The 26,222-nt window shown below is 36.9% G+C and overlaps 2 protein-coding genes across 3 annotated transcripts in view; both read left to right on the forward strand.

Moving 5' to 3' along the window:
* The first annotated feature begins 71 nt into the window (after positions 1-71).
* On the forward strand, positions 72-22,027 carry afg1lb (AFG1 like ATPase b). The gene is made up of 13 exons (XM_026290797.1): positions 72-725; positions 1,553-1,860; positions 3,026-3,077; positions 3,224-3,325; positions 3,740-3,867; positions 6,705-6,804; positions 10,235-10,293; positions 16,599-16,681; positions 17,819-17,889; positions 18,082-18,182; positions 20,858-20,998; positions 21,322-21,435; positions 21,660-22,027. The coding sequence occupies exons 1-13, from the start codon at positions 617-619 to the stop codon at positions 21,786-21,788; spliced, it is 1,497 nt and encodes a 498-aa protein (XP_026146582.1). The 5' UTR covers positions 72-616; the 3' UTR covers positions 21,789-22,027.
* A 3,214-nt stretch (positions 22,028-25,241) lies between these two features.
* Positions 25,242-26,222, forward strand: part of foxo3b (forkhead box O3b) — a 29,790-nt gene continuing 28,809 nt past the window's right edge. Inside the window, exon 1 of one of the 2 annotated variants that reach the window (XM_026290800.1) lies at positions 25,242-25,843. The gene's annotated coding sequence lies outside the window, so the exon portion shown is untranslated. The remainder of the gene's footprint in view (positions 25,844-26,222) is intronic. The other variant, XM_026290799.1, reaches the window with a different exon arrangement.

Genomic DNA, 26,222 nt, shown 5'->3' on the forward strand with positions numbered 1-26,222 from the left:
CGTGGTAATATCTATGGGCTTTGATTGGATAAAAGCGGTCACATCGAGGAGAGTGTACCTTTCAGTGAAGTCGAAAATGTTGTAGGTTACAAATGACTATTTATAACTGTATTAACTAGCGTTTATGCGGTCACCTGCCACTATTCTGAGCTGCTGGATAAATGTTAGCGAAGCAAGTGCTGTTTTCGGTGGACATATGTAATGTTAAACTTTTGTAGGTTATAAATTCTGAACCTTTTGTAGAGTAACTTTTGTCATTTATTCAAGTTCCATTCTTGCATTCCTCCTACTGTATTCTGTAATGTAATTAGATACGTTTCAAAACAAGAACAGTGCACTTTTTGTAAATCTGTATTGTTAAAAAATCAGTTTCTCAAATTATTGTTTAGAACCGCCTGAAGAACAATGTCTTGCATTTATTCACGAATAAGATAAGATTTTGATATTTAAAAACGATATAAAATATAATTGAAAAACTATTTTCTTATATATTGTAACGTTTTTGTGACATATATAAACGTGGAAGCGCAACATGCAAAGTAGTGTCTGTTCTCCATAAAGGGGTGTAAGGTGTCCGTGTTCAGACTTCAATAAAGTTATTAGGGTTTGAATCAACATGGCGGCATACAGGTTACGGTGGACAACGAGATGTCTTTTAAGACTTACATTCAAAGAGACGAGTTTGTCGAGAGGAGTTTGTTGTGAACTGTTCAAGGCCGTCAGAGGTGAGCATGAATATTCTCCTATCATGGTCAGTGCTGATAACACGTGCTAACTGTGGGAAATCTATTACGTCATAGTTCGTTATATCCATCTTTATCTCTCTCTCACACTCTCTCTCTCCCTCTCACACACACACACACATACACACACACATTCATATTTCTTTATTGTTTGCAAAATGATGGTAGCTAACTTACTATACTGGAGTATGAAGAATTTTATGACTTGGAATAGATTTTCTCTTCCAGCTAGATCTTTCATTTCTGTCAACAAAAGTCTGTCTCCAATTTATGTGCATTTATTTAAAGTATACCTTTGCTTTAATGAGAGAGAAACAAATATGCCCAAACCTTTATTGGATGGAGTTTGTCTTAATAAACAGACAAACTGTAAAAAACTGTGTGTGTGTGTGTGTGTGTGTAATTTTTTTATTATGTTTATATATATATATATAAGCAACCAAGTTGTCAAAAAGATTAACTTTATATTCTGCTGTATAAGTATTTTATAGAAACACGAGTCTTATTGTTTATGTATTGTCATATTTATTTATTGTCATTTGCATAAATTGTCATTATTTACTCATGTTAAAATGAATCTCTTACATATACATTTATTCATATTGTAAAAAAGTTATGTCACATGTAATAGATGTTTAGTGAATCTATTATTTTTCATTCCTCAATTATTGGGTCTTATAGTGAAATATTAAGGAATTATTATTATCAAGTATTATATGATATAAGCACTGTAAAACATATTTATAGATCCCAAATATTTGTTTAACAACATATTCTTGTTTCTTAATGGTATTCACCATTTTTTGCAGGACATGCATCTGTGTCAGCACCTTGGGCTGCTCATGGTGGACTCATCAGGCACTATGACAGACTTGTCTGCTCCGGTTCACTGCGAGAAGATGATAAACAAAGAGTTGCACTTCTTCAGTTAGAACAGTTGAACAGAGTGATGACAGACTACACCAACATCCCCATCCTTCTCCCTCAACCTAAAGACTGTTTACATAGTCAACCCACCTCAGAACTGAAGAATAATACAAGTAAAGTAAACCTTCGCAGTCCTGCAGAAAAGAAGTCAAATGAAAAAGAAGACGGAGATGTTGACAACACACAAGAGGTATGGGTTTATATGTGCCAAACTGAGCAGTGCAATCAGTGTATGTTTACAGTGAAGAAAAAGCTTAGCGGGACAACCTTCAGTCAGACCCCAGTGCTTACACTGTGCCATTGCCTAATTTGCTGTGGGACTGTTGTTTGTAGGTCAAAGCAGCTTCAGCCTGTTTGTGTTTGTGGGGGTGGAGAGTGGGAGGAAAGGCCAGACCAAGCTCTTGCTGGATCACAGCACGGCCCCCTACTGAGTCAGGACACCCCACCTATCCCTCGCCTCAGTAATGAGGGGTCGCCATTGTCTGGGAAAGAGATTCCCAGCTCCACTTTTAATATGGGGAAAAAAACAGAAACATGTACAGCGATGTGCTCTTGTGTTGATTATTTAGGGCAAAAAGGGTGAAACGCTTTGTGCGTAGGGCGAGTAAATTAATAAATGCATTATTTTCATTTAAAAGTGAATAACTTATTATAATAACCAAAATAAAACATTTCCAAAAAAATTAATTAAAATCCCAAAGTTATTGTTTATCTACAACATACCAGAGCAAACAACAGGTCATCTGTGAAAGGCAGTGGAAAACAGAGTGTTGGCATGTGAACTTTTTCCCCTTGGCTGCATCCTGTGAAAGTGTAGAGCATGACTCCACCTTGTGGACCCGTCCCTGACAGGGCCTGTGTCCGCTCTCTCTCAGTATCTTCACTGTGTTTGTCCACTCTACCGTGACTGGACCACTGCCACCAGCCACAATAACGAGCTACAGAGAGTTCTGGAAGTCAGTGAGAAGTCACACGCTGTCATCCAAGAACGCTGCGCCTCACTGCTCAAACAGCATTCACCCCACTGAAAAAAAATTCGGGTAGAATACGGGCATGAGGATGTCGGCTCTCTGTCTTTTCCTGAATGATCAATTGTCTGCAGCCACAGACAGTTCTGGACTGGCTCATCAAACACCTTTACTCTGAAAGTTGAATGCATTGTGGACATTGTTTGGAAACTTTGAGTCAAGGGCACTTCATCGCATGCCAAGAGTTTCCTGGATATTTCTTTTTTTGTTACAACTGGTGACAAAAAGATGTCTTAATGATATAAGCTTTGTAGACTAAAATGTGCTGAAGCAAACCAGCTTTTTACAGCATTAAAGAAGATGGTAATATTCGAATTTATTTTACAGGAGTCCCCAAAGCCACATCCTCCTCACGGCTACTATATCCATGGTGATGTTGGTAAGATTAAGTTAATATTTGTTTTTAGCTATGGCAGCAAAATGATTCATCATTTTATACATGCATATATTGAGTTTTGAGGTATTGGATTGGACTTCACTTTGGAAAGGCCAATTAATGCTTATTCTGTGTTTCATAATCTATAGGCACTGGAAAAACAATGCTGATGGACCTTTTTTACTCCTTTGTGGAAAACAGAAGAAAAAAGAGGGTTCATTTCAATGCATTCATGTTAGATGTACATAGAAGTAAGTTCAAACTAAACCAAGGTAGCCTGTTCTCGAGTTATTGTGGATACATAAATGGCCATATGTAATAGGAGTAATATTTTAAAATATTACAATTGAAACCGTTTTTCAGTATATGCTTAAATGTAATGTATTCCTGTGATCGCAAAGTTACATTTAGATAAATATTAATATACATAAATGTCTTTAACATGTGAACAACTTAATGTGTCTTTGCTAAATAAAAGTATTATTAATAAAAACTGATCCAAAACTTTTTTCCAAACATGACTTTTATCATGCATGAATAGCAATTAAGGAAAATAACAGCATAAAGTAGAATAGATTCCTCCTGAGTTCAACATTTGATGTTGTCTAGGTTCTGAGAGCATTTGTTTTTATTTCTATTGACTTTAATTTGTGCATTGCATTCAGGGATCCACAAACTGAAACAGAGCCTGCCAAAGCGACGGATCGGTAAAATGACAATGTATGACCCCATCTTTCCGGTTGCCATGGAGATCGCAGAGGAAACCTGTCTCCTGTGCTTTGATGAGTTTCAGGTGAGGGCAGGAGTAGGGAGATTCGGAGGGTGAAGAGTTTGTAAAATTGTTGAAAAATTTCTAAGCTGCAGTTTAATGCATATTTTCAGTGTGTTAGTGCTTGAGTGAGGGGAATAATGTAAGCTGCAGAAATATAGTAAGAATCAGCATGTGCTGAATAAATGTTTATATTGATGTAGTTCATCTGACTACAGTGTAAGCCTTGTTCATTTTGGAGCCATCTAGTGGAGTCAGATAACTTCACACAGATCTGAAAGGCAACATATAATCGAGATTAAATAGAAAATGGTATTCTTTTCAAACCCAAAAAGTATAAAATAAAAAAATGAAATGTCATATACATGTTTGCAGATTAAAATCAATCAATCAGCCCATTTCTCAATCAATATTTTCCTTAAGGAATAATATCTATTAATCATTATCTTATCTATTGTTTTTTGTTCTCTGGTTCAGTATCAGTATGGTGTTTAATGAATTTCAAAAAATGTCCTGTTATCTTTATAATATTACATGCCGTACTCAAATAACCTGTGTAGACCTAATTTCTGATAATTAAGAGTTAATTCTCTCACTGCTTTAGGATAAAGCACTGCTCTTTTTATTAATGGTTTTTAAATTGAAATGTTTACCTCAGGCCTGATTGCTTTCATATATTTATTTAGTATGGGTTCTCATTATTGCCTGAAAGCTCACCTCACCAATCGTTGCTCGTGGCTGTATGGAAAGCACACAGATTTTGTTTATGATGCATAAATGAGGAGCTGACAGCCCCTTACCAATCAGGAGCCACTGCCACTTAAGCATGCAAATGAGGCATCGAGTTTCAGTCGGCCCCTCTTGCTTCCTTGAGTGAGGGGTAATGGAGAGCGACTATGGCGGGTCGCATGCATCCATGCCTCTTAAATGCTAATGAAATTTCTCCATTCTCTTCATTAGTCCGGCATCATTATCAGTAATTTGTAGCCTTCCCCTTTTGTCCCTCTCCACTCCCTTAATGAATGCAAGGTATTGAGAGAAGGGCCAAGAGAGATATAGAAAGAGGAAGAGCGAGTAGAAACCGCTTGAGGCATTGTCTCAGGCCCCTGTCAGTCGCCGGGTGAAATTACTCATCGACAGAGTTGTGTAAGTAAAGGTTTAAGATCAAAAGAGTGCAATTTGGCACCCGTGTGCGCCACACAAAAGTGACTCTTTGCTGGCGTAATTGGATGCTCATTTGAATATCCGTGCCGTTGTTTTCGCTGTCGTCCACAACAACACCACACAGAAGGCTTTCTTGCACTCAACCTGGCAATCAATACCCAGAGACTGAAAGTGTGTGTGTGTGTGTGTATACACACTCTCGCATGAGTGTCGCAGTGCCTGTGCGACAAACAAAAAAACAAATACAGGACGGATGAAAAGGTCATAATTAAATGACTCCTTTGAAATGAAGAATAGAAGAGGACGGTTAAAGGAAATGTGATCCATTTTATGCAATAGCACCTCGTCTTTGTAACCGACCACCCTTCCGACAACACGCACGCACACCCTCCACCTTGCCTCACGTAAGGCCGTTATAGAAGACGCTAATTGGGTTTGATGGGGCCGAAGGTTTAATATGCAAAAAAGGGAAACACTTCAATATAAGAAAACAACATATGCTGGGGGAATGGCAGTCATAAGTGTGTCCTTCTAAGAATAGTAGAGCTCAGTGAATGAGGAGATCTTCTACATGACAAAAACATCCCCGGCCCCAAATTTGGCTCCTCGCTGCCAGATATGCAAACGCTAATCAAGTATTAATGCGACGCAAGCAGAAACTCTATATGCGTTTTGACTAAATGCATTTCAACCCTGAAAAAAGTAGCAGAAACGTGGGAGAAGATGAGAGCGGACCACGGTCGATCTCATTGTGTATTATTGACTAAAGGGCTCCTTTTGTCAGGGGAGGGTCAGCAGCCCCAGTGTTGCTGCAGATGTGTGTGAGGCAACAGCTCGCTGCTGTGAAAAAGGCAACGTTTAAATGATAATAATGAATGATGATGATGAAAATGATAATAATGAAAGAACCACTCATCCTCTCGCTTCTGAGATTCAGGGACAGCCATGCCAGGCCCTCAAGAGCACAATGGGAGCACATCTGTGTGTGTGTGTGTACGTATTTGTCTCTGTGTGGCCATCTGGCTGTCATTGTGCCACTGATTTTATCTTAAAACGCTATTTATTTATTTATTCAATTATTTACCTTTTTCAGCGCTTTGGCCACTTGTCCTTGTCTCTAGCAGAAAGCTGCGGCTGTGTGTGGCCATTTCACAGTCAGGTGGAGTGGCTTTGTGTCTGTCCTGTGTCTGTGTTGCGAGCGTGTTGGGGAGGGTTATGTCAAAGGACCTTGGCCGAGGCTTCGGTTTTAAAATGCAACGACACCTGGTTTTTGCTCATTCATTCGCATGTACACGCATGCACAAGTGCACATGCATGCACACAATTGTGGTAATTAGCTCAAGGCAGAGGAAGGCCAAAGGGGAGAGAGTTGTGCCTCGCTCATGTCCAGCTTATACACCTGTGCTCGCTCCCATAGTGTCAATAGTGTGACTAGAGGACAGAATAGAAACAACAGAAGCTATAGGTTGCTTTATAGGCAAAATGAAATTTAAAACCAACGTATTTATCCCATTTATACACATTTACTTGTTTTATTTCAGTTTGACAAAAATTCAGTTGAATTTGAGCTGTTTCTATGAACTTAAGTGATGGTATGCTGTTTTTTACATGTGAAGGAAAAAGTAAATAGCTATGATCCATATTTACATTAGAGTACAATGAATAAAAATGTCTTCTTTTTTTATTATTATTATCAGGTGGTTGATATAGCTGATGCTGTGATCCTGAAGCAGTTATTTGAGGGCTTGTTCAAGTGTGGGGTCGTGGTTGTGGCGACCTCAAATCGACCACCTGAAGGTAGGTCTGGGTAATGTTGATTAACAGAAACTGGTGTTCAAATGTCCAGGTCCATGCAGAAAACTTTTCTTTTTTTTCAATCATATTATTTAACCCTGGAAATAAACAGAAACTAGTAAATGTCATTACTACAAAATCTTCATATTTTCACTTTTTAAGATTAAAATGTAAATTCATTATTGAACTTTTAATAACTTGATTATAAAAATCTAAAATCTAAGTATTTCTCCAGTGTACTTGTTTAGCTGTAACATTTGGGAGAAAATAATTAAACATGCACTACTTTTTTGTTTTTTTGTTTTTTAAAGAAATTAATACTTTTAATCCGCAAGGATGCATTAAATTGATCAAGAGTGATAGTGAATACTTTTATATCGTTACAAAAAATAATCCTGAAGTTTTCTGAAGAATCTTATTACAATAAAGACTGGAGTAATGGCTGAAAATTCAGTTTTGCCATCACAGGAACAAATTACATAAAAATAATATAATCCGTTCTTTTACAGCATGTTGTGATTATTTCATAATATTACTGTTCTATTGTAGTTTGTATAAATGCATACTTTGAAAGAGACTTCTTTCAAAAACATTTTTTGTAAGTTTTAAACTGTGGTGTAAATATATTAGGTTTTTATAATTCATAACATTTTTTGCAAAAACAAATAGAAATCTGTCAATAAAAGCAGTGTATTCCTTTATTTTCCTCCATCAATTTCCAGGGTTAAGTGTGTGTTTTCTGATCCTGACCTGTCACCTACCCAGCGCACGGCACACATGACTCTTGTACATTTTCACCTTGTATTGTTCGCTACCAACTTCCCAACAATAGACCACCATACCTTTCTCATTCTCCTCGTTCTTTTTCTGTGGCCTGAAAGTAAAACATGTTCCTAAACTACACGTCCGTCTCATGTTCTAATCCAGTTCTGCACCATCTCATGTGTCAGGATCTTATTTCTTTTTTTTTCACTCTTTTCTAATGTTCACCTCCCCTTTAAGTCACTCTTTGGTTAATCACTGTATTTTGATGCCATTATGTTTGAGGTCTATTGATAATCTGCGTAAAGTCTCTCACTCCTTCTCTGCTTTTTATTGCTCTCTTCCTTTCTTGCATACACTCAAAACCCTGCCATTGGCTGCTGTGGTGGTGGATTACATGAAACTAATCTGAGGAGTGTTATTTAGCCCTGAAATCCAATGACGACTGCATCCAGCTGAACTTTAAACCCTTAGTTCTTCAGTAAACCATTTCCTATGTACGTTTTGGTGTAGCTTGAGGAATAATTCACCTCAAAATGAAAATGATCGTTATTTACTTTACTGTATGACTTTTTTTGGGTTCTGTGGAACACAAAGGCATTTATCTAGAAGAATGTCTAAGCTGTTGTTTTCCATACAATGAAAGTGAATGGTGACCAAAAATGTTAAAGTAACAAATCAGCTTGAACGTTCTTTTAAATATCTCATTTTGTGTTCCGCAGAAGTAAGACAATCATACAGGTTTAAAATGATGTGGGCGACGTGTTTGGATGAACTATCCCTTTAAATCATGTGGAAACTTCAACCTCGCCGCCATCAAAGATTTCTCGCCTATACGCCGTTCAGCATAAAACGAGGCAACTTTATTTGATACCCGCTTGAACATGAGCAGTTAGTCTTTTATCTCTCTCCACCGTTCCCACTCTTTTCTTCCTCTGCCTCATTGTTGATTCAACAGACGCCGTTTTTTTGCAATTGCTGTGATGTTACATTAAACTGGAGAGGGAGAGTGATAAGGGTAGAGATAAGACACTCGTTCTGCCTTTCTCTTCTCGGTCTCTGTCTTGGAGCGCTGCTAATGTCTCGTTGTATGAAGTGGCCTTGTGTGCCGAGTACAAAACGGTGAGCGGCAGTTACATAAAGAAACCCTCTCCTAACATTAACCAGCCACAGAGAACAAAGCCTACGCTAAAACTTAATAGCCATCTTATTCCATTTTAATTAGGTGACTAATGGATAGACGGGTAGACATGAAAGATGGGAGGGAGAGAGATGACATCGAAAGAGATTGCTCGTTTATTGATATAAAGATGCTGAACTGAAGAGCCACTAAAGAGGCTCGCGTGTTTGAACTTGGATATTTGGCGTCCCCCAAAACCGTTTCTTCAGGTAAAGCAAGGGAAATGGATGGACAAAGGTAAAAGAGGGTGCATTTCACTAACTTAATCTTTAAATGACCCTTTAGTTATGCACCAGGATACTATGATTAAACTGCTAAAAAAAGTGTAGAATTTATTCAGAAGCATCTGTATCTGTCTGTTTTTTTTTTGGACCTACAGCAGATAATTGAGGATCATCAAAGATATAACCTATGAAAAGTTTAATTAGAGATATTTTAATGCTGTTTAAATGGTATTTAAAATGTCTGAAAAAAAATGACATATTGCAGATTCATCTTAAAGTTTTTCAGGGCCAATATTGTAACTCCACGATTTTTCCAGTTGTTCATAATTTTCTGGACAAACCTTAAGAATAACAATTGTAAAAAATGTGATCTTCCCAAAAACTTTTTATTAAAAAATAAGCTGCAAGATAATTTTGTTTTGAACTTCTGCTACTTTCTGATGTCTAATAAGTGTACTTAAGTGACTGCCCACATTTACACTTTGTATTACAAAGTAAAGGGGCCATGTACAATATATTGAAGTCTGAATGTACAGTGGCCAAAAATAAATAAAAATAGCGACCAAAAATGGCCATTGAAAAACAAACCACTTATACTTTGACTTACTGTTTTGGTTTCAAATATTATAAGAGGATGTTAAGGAAAAAGAGTATATAGGATCCCTTAAAATATCTCTTGGTATGATTCTCGTAAGTGGCCACCAGATCCCTATGGAAAGGCTTTATCCATTCTTTCGTAGTAAGATCCCTATAGCATGCTTTCACTTCTTGGGTGAGAACTGGCCGAACATGTCTCTCTGGACTGTTTATAGCTCAACATGCCTCTGTTGTGACAATTCCGTTTCCTTTATATTTTCTTGCTCACGGCAGCTTTAAACAAGTTTTACAGCACAGACAGAAGCATATACTCATCACGGTCTCTTTACATCTGTGTGTGTGTGGTTTATCATGCCCGTGTGGCTAATTGAAGTCTCCATTCACCGTGATGCAGGTTTATTGTCTGTGTAGAAAGAGAGAGACTTCTTCTCTTGAGCTCATTGTTTGGGAATGTAATGAATTTCATGTACTGCCTTTCTCCTGCGCTGCCCACAGAAATCAATTTCTGCCTCTCCTCGTCCCTTTTGTCCCTCCTCCCCTCCCGTCCCTCACTTCATCAATAGACACTTTATTTGCCAATCATAGATGGAAAATGACATTATGAGGAGGCTAAAGAGTGAATCTAACCAGCATCTCTGCCTCTCGTGCTCTCTCTCTCTCTCTCTCTCAGAACTGTACAAAAACGGGCTTCAGAGGACTGCTTTTGTGCCTTTCATTGGCGTACTCAAGGTAAAGACAAAGTCATTCTCTCAGTTAATTTATTTATCCTTTCATTCGATCTCCATCTCTCCCTCTCTCTTCATGTTTCCTCCTCTGCTCTGTCTGGTTTTTGATGTATTTTATTCACAGGTAAAAAAATACACAACCCCATATGTGTTTGCAAAAACGCACAAAACAGAAAAAAGGCAGCTTTGATCATACCTGGAGATGAGAGCGACAGAGAGAGAGAGAGAAAGTGTGACAGACATGGAGGCCGTTTAATGACTGGCGTGGGTTGGCTGGAATGAGACGGCATTGCGTGAAGCTGCTTGCATTTCAAAGTGCGCCCGGCCATGGACGCCAGCGATGCTCTGATCTGCTTTGCAAGTTAATTGTATTATTTTAAGCAGGTATTGGCATTATCCTGTGTGCTGTCTGGTTAATTACCATCATCCTGCGACAGCTTTCCATCATAAATAATCAGACCGTCATTTTCAGGCATTTTACAGCAGGCCGCATTCTTGCACATTTGATTGGTATCAACACACCGAGCTCAATGCGTTTTTAACGTCGATTGGCTTGTTCCGTAGTTAAATATTGAGCATGCTGTTCAAGAAATAGTTCACCCTAAAAAAGACAATTTGCTGAAAATGTACCCACTCTCGGATCATCCAAGATGTTGATGAATTATCTTCTTAAAAAAAGATATGGAGAATTTTAGCAGTAAATAATTTGCTCACCAATGGATTCTCTGCAGTGAATGGGTGCCATTAGAATGCCAGTTGTTTGGACTCTTATTCTGACGGCACCCATTCACTGCAGAGGATCCATTCGTTAGCAAGTTACGTAATGCAAAATTTCTCCAAATCTGTTCAAATTAAGAAACAAACTCTTTCAAATCTTGTATGGCCTGATGTTTGAGTACATTTTCAGCGAATTTACTACTTTGGGTCACAATTACACGGGGAGAGCTAACGGCAATACAAACCAGTCATCCTTTACTTGTTTCTTTTCGCTCCGTGATCTTGAAGAGCGACATAATAGGAGGATGCTTTGATGACTGGCAATACAATGTCTTTCTAATCCTCATTATATCCTAGTATTCCTCATAGTTAAGGACCCCCCTCTGCAGAAGATGCTAAAAATAAAAGCTGCTGTAGGCTTCATTCAGGTTGTGATTTTTCTCAGTTTGACCCCTGGGTCTTTTATGGTCAGTGGCCCAGCACAGTCACTCTGGTTCAGACCGTCTCTGTCAAATCCCTGGGGTCCTTAAAGTCACCCTCTATTCTGGCCTGTGTTAATCTTGCCTGGTAAGAGTGCTGAATACATCTCGCCCTGTGTTGCACCTCTAACGTTTGAGCTTCTTTGTTAGGCCATCTGGTTTGGAGGCAGCCCAGGATCCCAGTTCAGGGTAACTAGGGTGGGCCTCCTCTCATGCCTGGTCATCCCTAATAATGTGTGACAGACTCACTGGAATGCACTCACTGGCTCTTGACTGTTCTCCTTCTATATATCTTAATCTCTCTTCAGGGTGGTAATGTTTATTTTCCTACAAAATATTATTCAGATTATAACTATTATTAATAGGGCTGTTAGGGCTGAATAATCATGTAAAAATGATTTAAAAACAATATAACATTGAAATATATTTCTATTCAAATTATTTTTTATTATACACTGTTATGTTTTTTTTTTTTCATTTTAAAGAAATTATTCAGCAATGATTCATTAAACTGATCAAAGGTTATAATAATGTTACAAAATGTTTCTATGTCATATAAATAATCTATTTTCTATTCATCAAAGAAAAATTGTTTCATGGTTTCCACAAAAAACCAATAGCAGCACAAATGTTTTCAGCATTAATAATATGATGAAATTTATTGCCATTGCATAAACTAAATGTATTAAAAATATATTGAATAAAAAAAAACTGTTATTTTACCTTCTATTAATATTAATACTGTTTTACTGTATTCCTAAACAAATAACTTGATCATTTAAACAGTGATTTATATTTATGTAAACAGTATATTTTTTTCTAAAGCCAATTGTCTATTCAGTGCTTTTGTCTAATTTAATGTCTTTAATGTAATTTAAGGTCAGAACCTCTTATTGATTTTCAAGTTTTAATTAACTTATGCCTTCCATAGTATCTTTTTTGTTCCTAGTGTTTTCTTTTCTTTTACTTATGAATCTTTTGCTCCAACAGACACATTATCATAAAGGTGTGATGACCTTATTTTGGCTAATTTGCTTTTCTCTGCTGTCCCCCGTGTTCCTCTGGTTATGTTGTCTTGGTCTTATGTGTGTGTGTTTTTCATGGTGAAGGTCTCTGGTGGGTAAGGATGAGTGTATGATGATTGAATGACTTGAAGATGGAGCAAAAATGAAAAGAGGCAATTTATGTTGGATGGCTGCTATTGTTCCACTGACCTTTTGTTATCCTCGTATTTCTAATATATTTTTTTTTTATCTTTGCTTTCCTTCAGATCCATTTTATCATGAAAAATATTTAAACTTTAACAGAAACCTTAAAATAGTTGAAGAATAGTTGACTAGACAGACTGACTCCACCTTGGTCTGAAAAATTAGAGGCAGTTAATAAAGACAGAGCTATGAGAGACAACATAAACCATTCGTAGAGAGAAGGACAGAGATTTGTATGTCAGTAATGTCACTTTGGCTTTTATTGCTGCTTTTTCGGTCTGTTGTCTAAAATCTTGTTTACACCAAGTCCAAACTATACTGCTAAGTTATCTGAAAATAACAAACCTGAATGGCAGTGTTTATTAAATTAAGCAAAACATTAACCATAACTACAATATTTTGGATTTATATAGCGGCCATTGTGAGTCCTCAAAACCAAAACTGCATGAGTGCCATATCGTACAGGGCCAATAAATGGGCCTTTGAATCATTAGTTCATATGATTAGAAAGAAAACAATGTTGCAACAGTATTGTGGTGCTATTTGTGCAGAAATCATGTTAGTCATGTTTTTCCTGTGTCAGAACGTCTGGATTTTGGTGTGAATAAGCCGCAAGACCAACATTTGAGGTGCCTTGACATTCGTTAACAGTCACTCAAAAGATGTTGTTTTGCCAAGTCACCACCAAAATTGGTCAGTCGTGTTTTTAGCAGGTACAGATTAGCAAAGACCGAGGAGCGAGTGATTGTGATGGAGAGGATGAGGGCCATGGCCTGTGGCCTCTGCGGAGGTCTGGGGGGTCTGTGCTTTCAAAGCGAGACAGATGTTCCAAGTGTGATGTTTCTTTAAGAGTCCTGGACAGGGCAAGGAGAGGTTGTGAGAACATTTTGAGTATGTTTTGAGAGTGTTCTGAGTAACTAACAAAGCCGGTTATATGTAAAGGGAATAGATCATTAGGCGTAATTAGTGTGTTCACGTCGTTAACCACCCCCATAGCTCTCTCTCTCTCTTTTTCTCTCTCTCTCTCTTACACACACACACTCACTAGTCACCTAATCTCTCAATACATTCACTCAAGACTCACACACACACACACACACCCATAGAGAGAGAGACAAAATCATACAGCGCAGTGGTAAAAACACTTTGATGTAAGAGGAGTCGTCCTGGACTCAAAAGCATAAAGGCAGTGTTTTAAGCTGTCTCTCGTTCTCTTTTTACCCCGCCCCTGCTTCCTCCCCCCCTTTTCTTTTCTCCTACCCACAGAGGCTGTAAGACACACAAAGATGAATGGACTACAACCTTTCCCCCCTGTCCCCCTCTGCCACCTCTCTTTTTCAGTTCACCCACCGCACACTCCTTAAGCCAGGCTCTGTCAATCCACCCCTCTTCCTCCGAAACAGGAGGGAAAAAAGCATCAAATGTTTTCGGCTGTCAGTAATGAGGTAGTGGACCTCATCAGGGTCCAATCGCCAGCTATCCTTGGCTTTTGTTGGAGCTCAATGGCAACCCTTGCTTTGAAAAACTCAAAGGCAACTTTTTTGAGGAGTAGAGAAGAGATAGAAAGAGAGAGAGAGAGAGCAAGACGGACATAAAGAGAGACAGACTTCATTTTCATTCTAAATGGTTGTGCAGGGAAGTTGTGGGCATCCAGCACATGCACCGATAAGAACTCTTTAAAGTAAACTTTCACTTTAAAATTGATAACAAAATAATACATTTTATTTTTCTAGTAATGACATGCGGCGGACATTACAAGTAATGACATGCGGCGGACATTACAAAAAAAAATATTATTATTATTAAGAAAAAATATTTTATTTTTTAATTAACTTATAATTAATAAAAACTACAATTATTATTATTATTGATGATGATGATAAAGAAGGAAAAATAAATAAGTTTCTATTATTTTGTATGTATTCTTATTTTTTTTATAATGTCTGTAAGGTAATGCAGATGTAAAATTATTCTTCTAATTTTATTTGTATATTTTTATTTTATTTATTTAGCTTTTTTTCAAATCATACAGTATATGTCCATGTGACCTGACACATCATTAAAAATTGTATCTTAAGAAATATACCTTTCTCTCTAAACAGACAAATAAATAAATAAATAGTGTGCTGCTCACCTGAGCTGTCTTTTTTTTTTTTTTCGCTTTTTACTGAGGGATGTATAATCATTTTACAGCTTTTATTAACATTGGGTTGGATTGTCATGGGCAGATTTTAGAGCTAGGATGTGTTGCTGAAGTAGGGGTGGTCTAATTCAGTGGCTAAATCATAAAAAAATAATAAAAGTTGTCAACATGGCTGAAATTGTCCCCTAAACAACAGCCATTAATCTTACTAACAGCAAGTGCTAGTGCTAAATCTAAAATGATATCATTCTAGTTACCATTTTAATTCCATCGAAACGAAGGTTTTAGTTATTTATTAAAAGGTCAGTCAGTTAGAAGATCCTGCACATTTTGAGGTGTCTGGCGGGTCTTGTTGAAGGCTGAGGACACACATCAGATTTGCGTGGCAAAGTGCATTCTGAGTTGAGAAGGGCCGACGATGAAGATCTTCGAGGAGTTATGAGTCCTTAATGAACCCATCAAAAGGCCATAATCATGCAATGATCCACAAGAGGACGTGTCTTCAACTGATTATAAAGAACCATGCGCTGGAATCATTACTGATTGTATTTCTTTCCCCCTCTCCCTCCTCACGATTACGCTCCTGCGAGATGGCCCATCAACCGTTAAGATATACAGGCGGAATAGGAAAGTTTTTACAAAAAAAAATAGACAGAATAAGGTGTGCAGAGGAATTACCCGTTCTGGGGAAGCGTGGTTGTCGTGGCCGTGCGCGGCTGTTTACATGGCGGCCCGGTGACAAGGTCGAGCGGGGTTGATGAAGTGACACTTTTCCTTTTGTGTTCTTCTGCTCGTGGTTTGTCAGCCTGTCATTACGGCTGATTCAGCCAATTGGCTCGGACGTGGAACTCTGCGCTCGAGAGAGAAAAGTTGACAGCGCTGGAGAATGGGGGGAAGAGGCGAGAGATAGAGGAAGAAGAGGAATAGATCGCTCCTCTCTCGCTCTGTGTGGTGATTGCTAATTATCTTTAGTTCAAGGAGGAGGGTGGCGGAAAATTCACTGATTTCATAATTCGCTGGAGCTGTCATTGAGGACTGATTCAGGCAAAGGCCTCTCGCCTAAATACCACATATTATCCACATCCTGTTAAAAATAATCACCCTTCCTTTTCATCACTCATTTTTGTCATCGTTTCTCCAGCATTTTGTTCCTTTTTTTTTCTCATCACAGAGGTTTTACTATGCTCTGGTTCCACAGAGTCCCTCCATAAAAGTGAGCAACTAACATGTTTAACGTTGTTGACAGTACGCATATTTTATTTTGACCCTTAACTACATATAATTTTGTTTCACACATGCTATTTTAGCAGTAGAGTAATTTCATGTCACACAATAAAAAATGCAAAGATCCCATTATTAACTCTCTATACTCGCATTTTGAAAACTGATAAAGTTTATCCCTAAATCTTTTTCTGTTTTATAGATCGTTCGATAGATGGATAGATAATACTATGAATACCTGGATGTTAACAGTAAATTAAAATCACTAGAAAAGGTCAAACTTTGGTATTTCTTAATTAATTATATGGCTTATGGATCACAGTAGGCCTATTATTTTGTTATAGGAATTTAAATGTTTTATTTTCCCACATTACATGTGGCATTGCCACCCCCTAGTGGTGAGGTGTGTATTGCAATACAAAATACATTTGGTGGCAATTTGGCAAAACAGAATTACTGTCATTTAAACTTGCTCTTGAAACTCTTCTCTCTTCTTATTTGTAACTATTCTCTTTTACCACATTTCTCCTCTGCTGTACAGGAGCACTGTCCTACCGTCAGTCTTGACACTGGAATAGATTACCGGACAAGGGAAATGGAAGCAGCAGGAAAACTATACTACATGTAAGACCAACTCTCTCTCTTTGTGAAAGAGTGATGTAGCAACATTTAATTTTTAAGTTTAAGTTTAATTTTTAGAGGTATTTCTTATTTTCCTATTTCTTCATTTGCTTATTTGTTGGGTGTGCAGTACTCAGACCTTTGTGACTTTAAGCAGCAGAACTGCTTTTAATACGATAATAATAAAAAAATAACTTGTATCGTTCCTGACAAATTATACATATACGCTACCTTTCAAAAGTGTTTGAAGAAATTAAAACTTTCAAGGGGACATTGAATAAAGAGTCAATCAAAAGTGACAGTAAATACATTTATATAAAGATTTCTTATTTCAAAGAAATTATGTTCTGAACCTTACTATTCATTAAAAAAAAAAAAAAAAAAAAAAAAAAAGGTTCCCACAAAAATGTAAGCAGTAAAACTGTTCTTAACATTGATAAAAATAAAAAAACACTAAATGAGCAGATTAGGGTATGAATCCAAACAGCTGTTGAAAATTTTGCTTTTTATTGTATTTCTTTTCTTTTTTTTTATTAAATATATGCAAGCTTAGTGAGCATAAGTATGATTCAAAAATATATCTATAATTCTTACTAACCCTAAACTTTTGCATGGTAGTGTATTTATTACGATTATACATAATATATTTTATGCTTCCTTTACCTAATGAAACTGTTATTTTACCGTACATAAATGTTTCTCATATAAAAATATGGCAGTTGTAATAAATCTTAGTTCTAAAGTGGGAATTTTTTTTTAAAATGTTTCAATTGCCTCTGATCTCAACCACCAACTGAGAAAACCGAACTGATAATAAATGGCAAGGGAAAGAGTTAGGTATCATGAGTGCACATTAATATAAATATACACTCAGCGCCTTTTTCTGACTTATTATAAACCCTTTATCTCAACAGCTGCTCTTTTAGAGGATGTTAATATGCATGAGTTTGTTGACACCTGATTGCTGCTCCCTATTATTCACACTCTCTCAATGTTTGCGTTTTGAATCCAGCATCCTGTTCTATTGAGGCACTGTGAAAATTCAAACACAAGCCTTCAGCGCGCACTGTTTGATGTGACCACTTCAAACCTGGTTAATTTCATATTCAATTATCTTTCTCTTTCACTCGCTTTCCATAGATCAAGTGAGCCTGATGCAGAGAATGCTGTCAATACACTGTTTGAGGGACTGGCGTACAGACAAAATGATGGTAAGCGAGTTAATTTGCCTTTGCATAGATGGGGGTTTTAAGGTTAAGAGAGGATGTTTCTTGACTTAGTGTGTGAGGTTTAATCTTGTAGTGTTGGCTGTTTTTATCTGTAGACCTTATAGTTTCAGTGCTAAAGTGTTCGATTTTTCTATTACAGTCAGTAACCGTATGTCTGCCTCTAACCATTGATAGTAACCAGACCAAGAGTGCTGAACGTGCAAGGAAGAGAAGTAACCCTGAGCAGAACCTGTGGAACCATTGCAGACTGCACCTTCCCAGAGCTGTGTGAGCGAGTGAGTGTGTAGAAAATGACACAAAGTTCTGGTTTGGGATTTGGATTGTGGTGTCTTCTCCAAATGTTTTAGATGTGTGGATATACTGTAGGAGGGAAGTGGTTAAACTGGAAAGGAACAGCATTCTGGCAACTTGAAGAAAGGAATGCTAAAATACTTGGAGCTCATATTTAGTCGGTGCAATCACTCTTAATAAAATAATAAAAGAATAAATGGAGTAAGCTCATTGCATTTAAGCATTATACTTCCATCTTCCCATGTGGGCAACTCTCAGTTCCAATAAAGTCACAATAAAGATTTTTATGCCACTGGACCTGGAAATGCTATAAGTAGATAGTTCACCTTAAGTTGCTGGTCCCTATTGACTTCCATAGTATGGGGGGGACAATGCTAATTATCCGTTTAAGCAGTATTTGTATATTTATTTGTACATCTGTGTTTTTTATTTATTTATTATTATTATTATTGTTTTAAAATTTTATTTTTTATTTTAAGTTTTAATATAAGTTTCAATAAGATTATTAGACTGTTTTGACAGAAGTCTCTTACGCTCACCAAGGCGGCATTTATTTAATCAGAAATGCAGTAAAGATATTTCATTTATATATATATATATATATATATATATATATCAGAAATTCAGTAAAGCTATTTCATTTATATATATATATATATATATATATATATATATATATATATATATATATATATATATATATATATATATATATAATAAACTACTTTTTCTTATCTTTAGAAAACTTCTTTTTTATTTTAAAATATTTTATGCCATTTATTCCTGTGATTGCAAAGCTGGAAATGATTTTGGGAGACAGTACTCCTGTCCATAGTGTCACATGATCCTTCAGAAACCATTGTAATATGCTGATTTGGTGCTCAAGAAGCATTCTTAGTATTAACAATGTTGTCCGTAATATTTTATACTTTGATAAATAAAACATTTAAAAGAAATTGTAAGTAGAGCATTTGAAATATATTATTGCAACAATCTAAATGTACTTATTGCTGCTATTGATCAATTAAATGCATTGCTGCTGAATAAAATATAAATTTATTTTAAAAATAACTTACTCAAACACAAACTCATTTCAACACAGGCAATTATTCTTGGGATAGAAAGGAAATCATGTCTTTGCTCCAGAATCATCACCAGATTTAAAAAATCCACCAAAATCCCAATTTAAGCTTTGCTTACTGCTAAGGATTGCGATTTATTCTCTCTTATGTACCACTCTGCATTTTCCACTTTATCTTCCATGTTCATCTACCACTACCACTGATACTATGTACTGTAATTGCCCATGCCTTCATCCATCCATCCATCTCTCTACACCTTTAATTCATCATTGCAGCCCTGTATATGGCTAGTCTAAGCCAGCTGTATGTATGTGTGTGTGCTTGTTTATTTATGTAGCCTTGGACTTGGTTTACCAGTATGATGCTCTATTTTTTATTTTTTTTGGTGAAGGAAAGAAAGAATGGGTATGCTGCTCTCTAATGGAGCCGAGGCACTGTCTCTGTGTCCTTCAGTGCTTTTGAGAGTGCTGTTCACTTCAGTGTACTGAGAGTGGGAGCGAGTGTGTGTGTGTGTGCGTTTGTGGCTGTGCATGTACATGTGTGGATTTGTCTGAAGAGTCCTCAACTTCTTCGTCTTCATGGTCAGGCTAATGCAGTTGGGACTATGTCAGCATGTGTTAATGTGCCTTTCCACTTAGTTACCACAGAGATTCATGCTGCCTAGAGAAGATACAGAATATAGGATGAAATAGAAGATTAGAGACAAAAATTCAAGAGGGAATAAGCACATGAGATGAGATGGATGGGTAAAAAGGTATGTGCCAAGGCTTCAGACACATCAGTTTCCCTCTCAATCACTGTCATGGTGGAGAGACCCCTGGAGATCAAGCAAATGAATGTGTGTTTTATATTATATTTCCGAACATAATATACACTGTTCAAAAGTTTGGGGTTGGTAAGATGTTTTTAATGTATTTGAAAGACGTTGCATATGCTCATCAAGGCTGTATTTATTTGATCAAAAATACAGTAAAAATCTTGAAAAACTATTGAACATTTAAAATAACTTATATTTCGTATATATTTAAAATTTAAATGTAATCTTGTGATGCAAAGCTGAATTTTCAGCAGCCATGACTCCAGTCATTTTTTTCATGTCCGTGTTGAAAACAGCTGTGCTGCTTAATATTTTTGTAAAAACCATGATACATGATACCATGGACTTTTCTAATGATCTTCTAATAAATAGTAATAAGAACATAATTTATTTTAAAAAAAAAAAGTTTATTTGCAAAAATCTAATACTCTCTAATGTCACTTCTGATAATGCATCCTTCATGCATTCATTTATTTTTACTAATCATAATTTACTCTCCCTCATGTCATTCCATATCTGTATGACTTTCATTCTTCTGTTTTGAATAATGTAAATGTGTTTTTTTACATTTAATTACAATGAATAGAAATAAAAAATTAAGCAAAAGCTCATGAGAATGAGTAAATAAAGATCATTTTAGTTTTTGATGAACTGTTCCTTTAAGCAGAAGAGTTCACTAAATATGATTAAACATCTCTGTTTAATCATTAATATTACCAAATTTTTCAAGTGTGTTGATGTGCTTATCTGTTGTTTGCAGCCATTGGGAGCAGGGGATTATTTAGAAATCGCACGCCAGTTTGACACGGTCATCATACGGAATGTTCCTCACTTTCGAGTAGGAATGAAGGACCAGGCTAGACGCTTCACCACACTCATTGACACCTTTTATGACCAAAAGGTAATGACTCTTCAAAACACACAGTAACTTTGACATCCTTCACACAACTTTTATGACCAAAAGGTAATGACTCTTCAAAACACACAGTAACTTTGACATCCTTCACTCAACTTTTATGACCAAAAGGTAATGACTCTTCAAAACACATACTAACTTTGACATCCTTCAAGCTCACGCTGGCCTTAAACATGTCTATCTGGCGAATCACAAACACTTGTTATTCACATGCAATCCTTAAATACATATGTTTCATAATAATTTGTCATTCTCTGTTAGCACCACCAACATATCGACATGGTTCAATTATGTGTTTAAACTCTCAGGTTAGAGTGGCGATATTGGCTGATGCACCATTACACCGCCTCCTTGATCAGGGACCGATGACTGGAGGGGAAGCAAGAGATCGCCTAATGATAGATGAACTCGGCCTGACCGATGTAATGATAACACCCTAAAAGTGCCACCTATTTGCATTCCATTATAACTATGATACTATACATAAACTGAGAGCACACATTAACGTTGCATGCATGTAAATATACCTAGTCATGTATAGATAAAATCTCTTTGGTTTATTTTAATGAGCCTTGGTTGAATTTGCTAATTCCTGTAGAAAGACATCTTTGTAATCGTTCATCAGAACTTCATTTATTTTGCTCAGGAGGCCAGTGAGCGGCTGACATTGTTCACAGCAGATGAAGAGGTCTTTGCCTTCCAGAGGACAATATCCCGCCTTACAGAGATGCAGACAGAACAGTACTGGCTAAGTGGGGATCGGAGTCGAGCATGAACCGAAACTCCCTTGCAGCAACCAAATCCTTCTTAATAGAGTCGACAGGAGAGTCTTTATCACTTCCAAAAACATTTGGGATTGTACATTTCCATTAGCAAAAACATCTAAGCCTCATCGTATTACTTTAAAAGCAAGTGGAATTGTCCTTATGCTCACATCACCATTAATATGTAAAACAAAACATCATGGACTTCAGGAGGACAATGCATATGTTGCAAAATAAGATGATTTCTAGCACCCTCTAGTGGATCGTGTGTTCTGTTGTATTTAGTACATTATGTACTTAGAAATACACTCTTACTGTGGGAGAGGAAATATATTTATATTTATGTCTAATGTGAATTTATGCAGTTATGCTTCCTTAAATATCAAAGCATATTTATATATTTAAGTAGTAATAATTGCTATTAAAACCAACGTAATAATTTACATAAAGTAATACTTATGAGATGAGTTCAAATCATAAATTATCGTGATTTACCAAAGCGTTTTTTTTTTTTTTTTTTTTTTTTTTTTTTATGTGGTGGAAATGGTCTTCCATTCCTAAATTATTAACATGTTTATGATAAACCATTAAACAGGTTGTGGTAGTGTTGATGAATATCCACAAACATTTTATTTTATGTTACTTTATTATTTTATTTAACTTGACTTTATTTTACTTTATTTCATTACACTTTATTTTGTTTTGATCAACTATGATTAGCATAACCTCTAAGAACAGTTATTAAACAAATTTCTTTAAAATCATAACATTTAAAGGGGTCTAGTTTCTGTAATGTCTCATTTTGGCCTGAAGGTGGCAGTAGAAGATAGTTCTGCTGCTTATTCACACCCACGTGCTACGTGTTATTGTTTTTACATGACACAAGCAAAGCACACTACAGGCCCCTATCTGTTCCTCCCAGAGAGAACTAGACTTAGACACCCTCCCCTACAAACAAATCTGCACCCTACAAACAATACATCTATTACCAGAGGCTAAAGAAAAACAAATATAATAAATCCAAGTCCCGCAAAAGACCTTGACCCGACACATCATATCTATTGTCAGCTTCCACATGACAATATATTTATTCAACAGTGACATTATCGCAAACGTTGTGTCTCAGGTACTGAGTTTTAGGCATTGACCAGAGCTAGTGTCTACATGGTTATTGTAGAGGTCACCTGCAGACTTTCTATCCATGCAGGGTTAGGAACAAAGGAAAGGAAGACGGAAGGGGGAGGGCTGATTTTAAAAAGATAAGGAGTGAATGGAGGAGCAAACGGTTGTCTTTAGTGGCTGAATAAGAAAACAGTCTTCAGTGATACTTGGCCATGTAATAGTAACAAAGAATAGCACCACAAATCGTGAAAATATGTAATATATATATATATATATATATATATATATATATATAGGTATTTCCGACTGTGAACCTGCATAAATGTCATCTTGTATCTCGAGTAATGCATGTGGAAGAAGAGCGCATTCCTTTACAAAGATCGTCGTTTTCGCCGCGCCCGAGAAAATACGCATCTCTGCGGGAACCAAGGCGTGCTCGTGTTTTGATAAGACGTCGTCGTACTCGAGAAGCGCTACAACAGAGTACATTTATTGATTATGAATTACGTCATGTGTTTGGATAAAACGAGGCTGGCAGCAGGGGGCGTGTCGTGAATAATGACTTCACGCTGGGATTAAAGGGCCAGCGAAAGGCAAATACAAGACATGCCTCAACATTTGTCAGTGGCCCTAGAGCAAGTAAAACAAGAGCAATTTTCTTTTAATATAACTTTTTTTTTCTTTTAAATACCAAATATTTTCATTGTTATTTATTAAAATAAATGGTTCCATTTAAAATCAAAATGTTATTTACAATCATTTTCTTTCTTGGGGCGTAATGGGCAACTTTACATCCACTGAAACCGCAAAATAATTTTAAATGCCAAGATCCAAGACACAAAATAGATAAATAAATGCAGTCTCTCATTGCAGTCTGTTCTGTGAAAACACAATTTTGAAACTGAGCTCTGCTTTTGTCATAGTACTGAAACATAAGTTGCAAAGACTAAAGTCTCAAATCCAAAGAGATTAATTTTTATAATTTTATAAATTAACAGTCAACCACACACCCCTAAAATGGCTCATTCAAACACGCCCCCACATCTCTATGTCACTATGTCTGAAGATTTGCATAACGCTGCCCTCTCGTTGTAATATTATTGTTGCTGCCGCCATCATGTCGTATAGACGCTGTTTGTTTGGTTGTGAAAGCGAAACTACTTTGTTTGGCCTTCCAAAAGAGGATGATATCCACTTTGTCATGCTTGAAGCTGGTCCATGGTGATTGTTGAGGAAATACATCAACTTTGCACTGTGGATTGATGAATCGGCTTTCACCGTGGACGAAGTGGAGTCCAGCCTGGGTCATCACATGTGGTTTCTGCAAACCATATGTGGAAAATAATGTTTTTAACCTTAAACACATTTCATTACACCAACTACGCAAAATAACGTTATTTTTAGCAGCATCATATGACCCCTTTAAGCGTTGAATTTGGATGTTTCACACAATGGATGACAAACTCCACTGATTCTGTACTATAATGTGAAAATTATTTTACTTCAATTTTGCAATTTTGCTGTTCTTCACCAAAAAAACAAACAAACAACAACAACAAAAAACATTTGGTTACCAGTAATATATGGGCCACTTTTGTGGTTCTATTATTTCTCCATTTTCTAGAACTTAGGCATTTAAAACCACAATAACAACTAAATTTATCTTCTTTATTGTGACATAACATGTCGCTTGTTGATTTGATTTTGAGAACTCGCCACTGCACTCAAAAAATAGGGAAGGATTAATGGGTTTTTACAGGCAAGTTTAAGCAGACTTAAATTGTTGGAGAAAACCCGCCTAATTTACTTGAGAGAAGTGTGTTGTTTCCCAGGAAGATCCAGTTATGACTTTTGAGGTCAAATAAATAAATAAAAATAATATCTGGAACATGCATTTCCAACATCATTTCAAACCACCATACAGACATGTTTCAAAAAGAAGACAATACTGGAGAAAATTACAAACATTTTGATTAACTATTCCTTTAAGATGTTAGGCTATTTAACAGGCATCTGATTATAACAAATTTGTCACATTTAACTCTATTAATACTTTACTATTGGCTAATTCTGGTTACCTGAAAATGTTGTCTCTAATCTATACCACATTCCAGATAATATGCCGAGATAATGTTGTTTGCGTGTCTGAACTACAATTTCTAGCAACTAAATCTATATTTGGAAATCCGATTAACTAAGTGATAGGGGCTCTCAGTGCTTTGAGTGACTTGTCTGAACATGTATTCTCGCCTGTTGGCAGCTGTGATGGGGAACACTGTCCCTTTAAGAGGCGATCCCATGAGCGTAATCTAGTGGGCAGGTCCCTGTCAGCAATAGAGGCTGCGCTCTCTTCTCGCTCTCCTCCAGTCACTCAGTCCTAAATTGAGCTCGCTTGAGTGCTGACAGGCGATTGGAGTAGATAGTCCTCCTGTGCCTTTAGATAGATAGCTAGGTAGACAGATAGGTGAAGACACAGAAAGGACATTCTGGATGGGAATTGTCCTCAATGTACCGTTCGTGACATCGAGGCACTGGCGCGCGCTCTGACAAGATTGCGTTGTAACTTAGATTTAGCGATAGTTACGCCTCTACCTTTAATTGTTAAAGAGACTTCGGAATGCGAAGAGACATCGGGTCAGACTGGCAAATAATGCAAAATGATCAGTGCAGTATACGAGCACGCGTAGTTCTGTCCTCGTTGTTGTAGTTGTCTTGAGCTGACATAACGGCGTTTTGATTCTTGCCCTTTCTGACAGTTCAGTTCTTTTGTGACTGCAGTGACTTGCTGCTTGTGGTGCTAGTGTGCAGTTACGTCGTGGCGCTTTGTCCGTGGCTACTGGCGAAAGTGCGGTGGAGAGATACAGTTGTATTACATCAGTGCACCAAGTGACTGGAGTGCGACACAGTGAAGATACAGAGCTCTGGCTGAATGCTGCGTGTTGAGGTATTGCATGTTGCATTCTACTATTATATGCATTCTACTATTATTGAATACTAATTTGACTCATTTCATTTCATACGCAGTTTACTTAAGTCATTTACTGATATTTTGTTTGGTATTGTATTTATTAGGCTTCGAAAACGTTGAAAATATTGCAAATACTTGCAGACGCACATGAATTATGTAATTCTTATTGGTCCCCCTTTTGCATTCAGGCTGTTGTTCGGAATCCAGCCAACTATCATATTAATGATATTGAATATTGTTATGGAATAGCAATACATCTGTGTCCTAAATAGTTCACTTTCACAATACCAGTGGTTTTAAATATCTCATTCGCGCGGTCATCTCGAGTGGGACACGAATAATCCTAATATGAGTC

This window comes from Carassius auratus, chromosome 20, assembly GCF_003368295.1.
Source record: "Carassius auratus strain Wakin chromosome 20, ASM336829v1, whole genome shotgun sequence".
Lineage (NCBI taxonomy): Eukaryota > Metazoa > Chordata > Actinopteri > Cypriniformes > Cyprinidae > Carassius > Carassius auratus.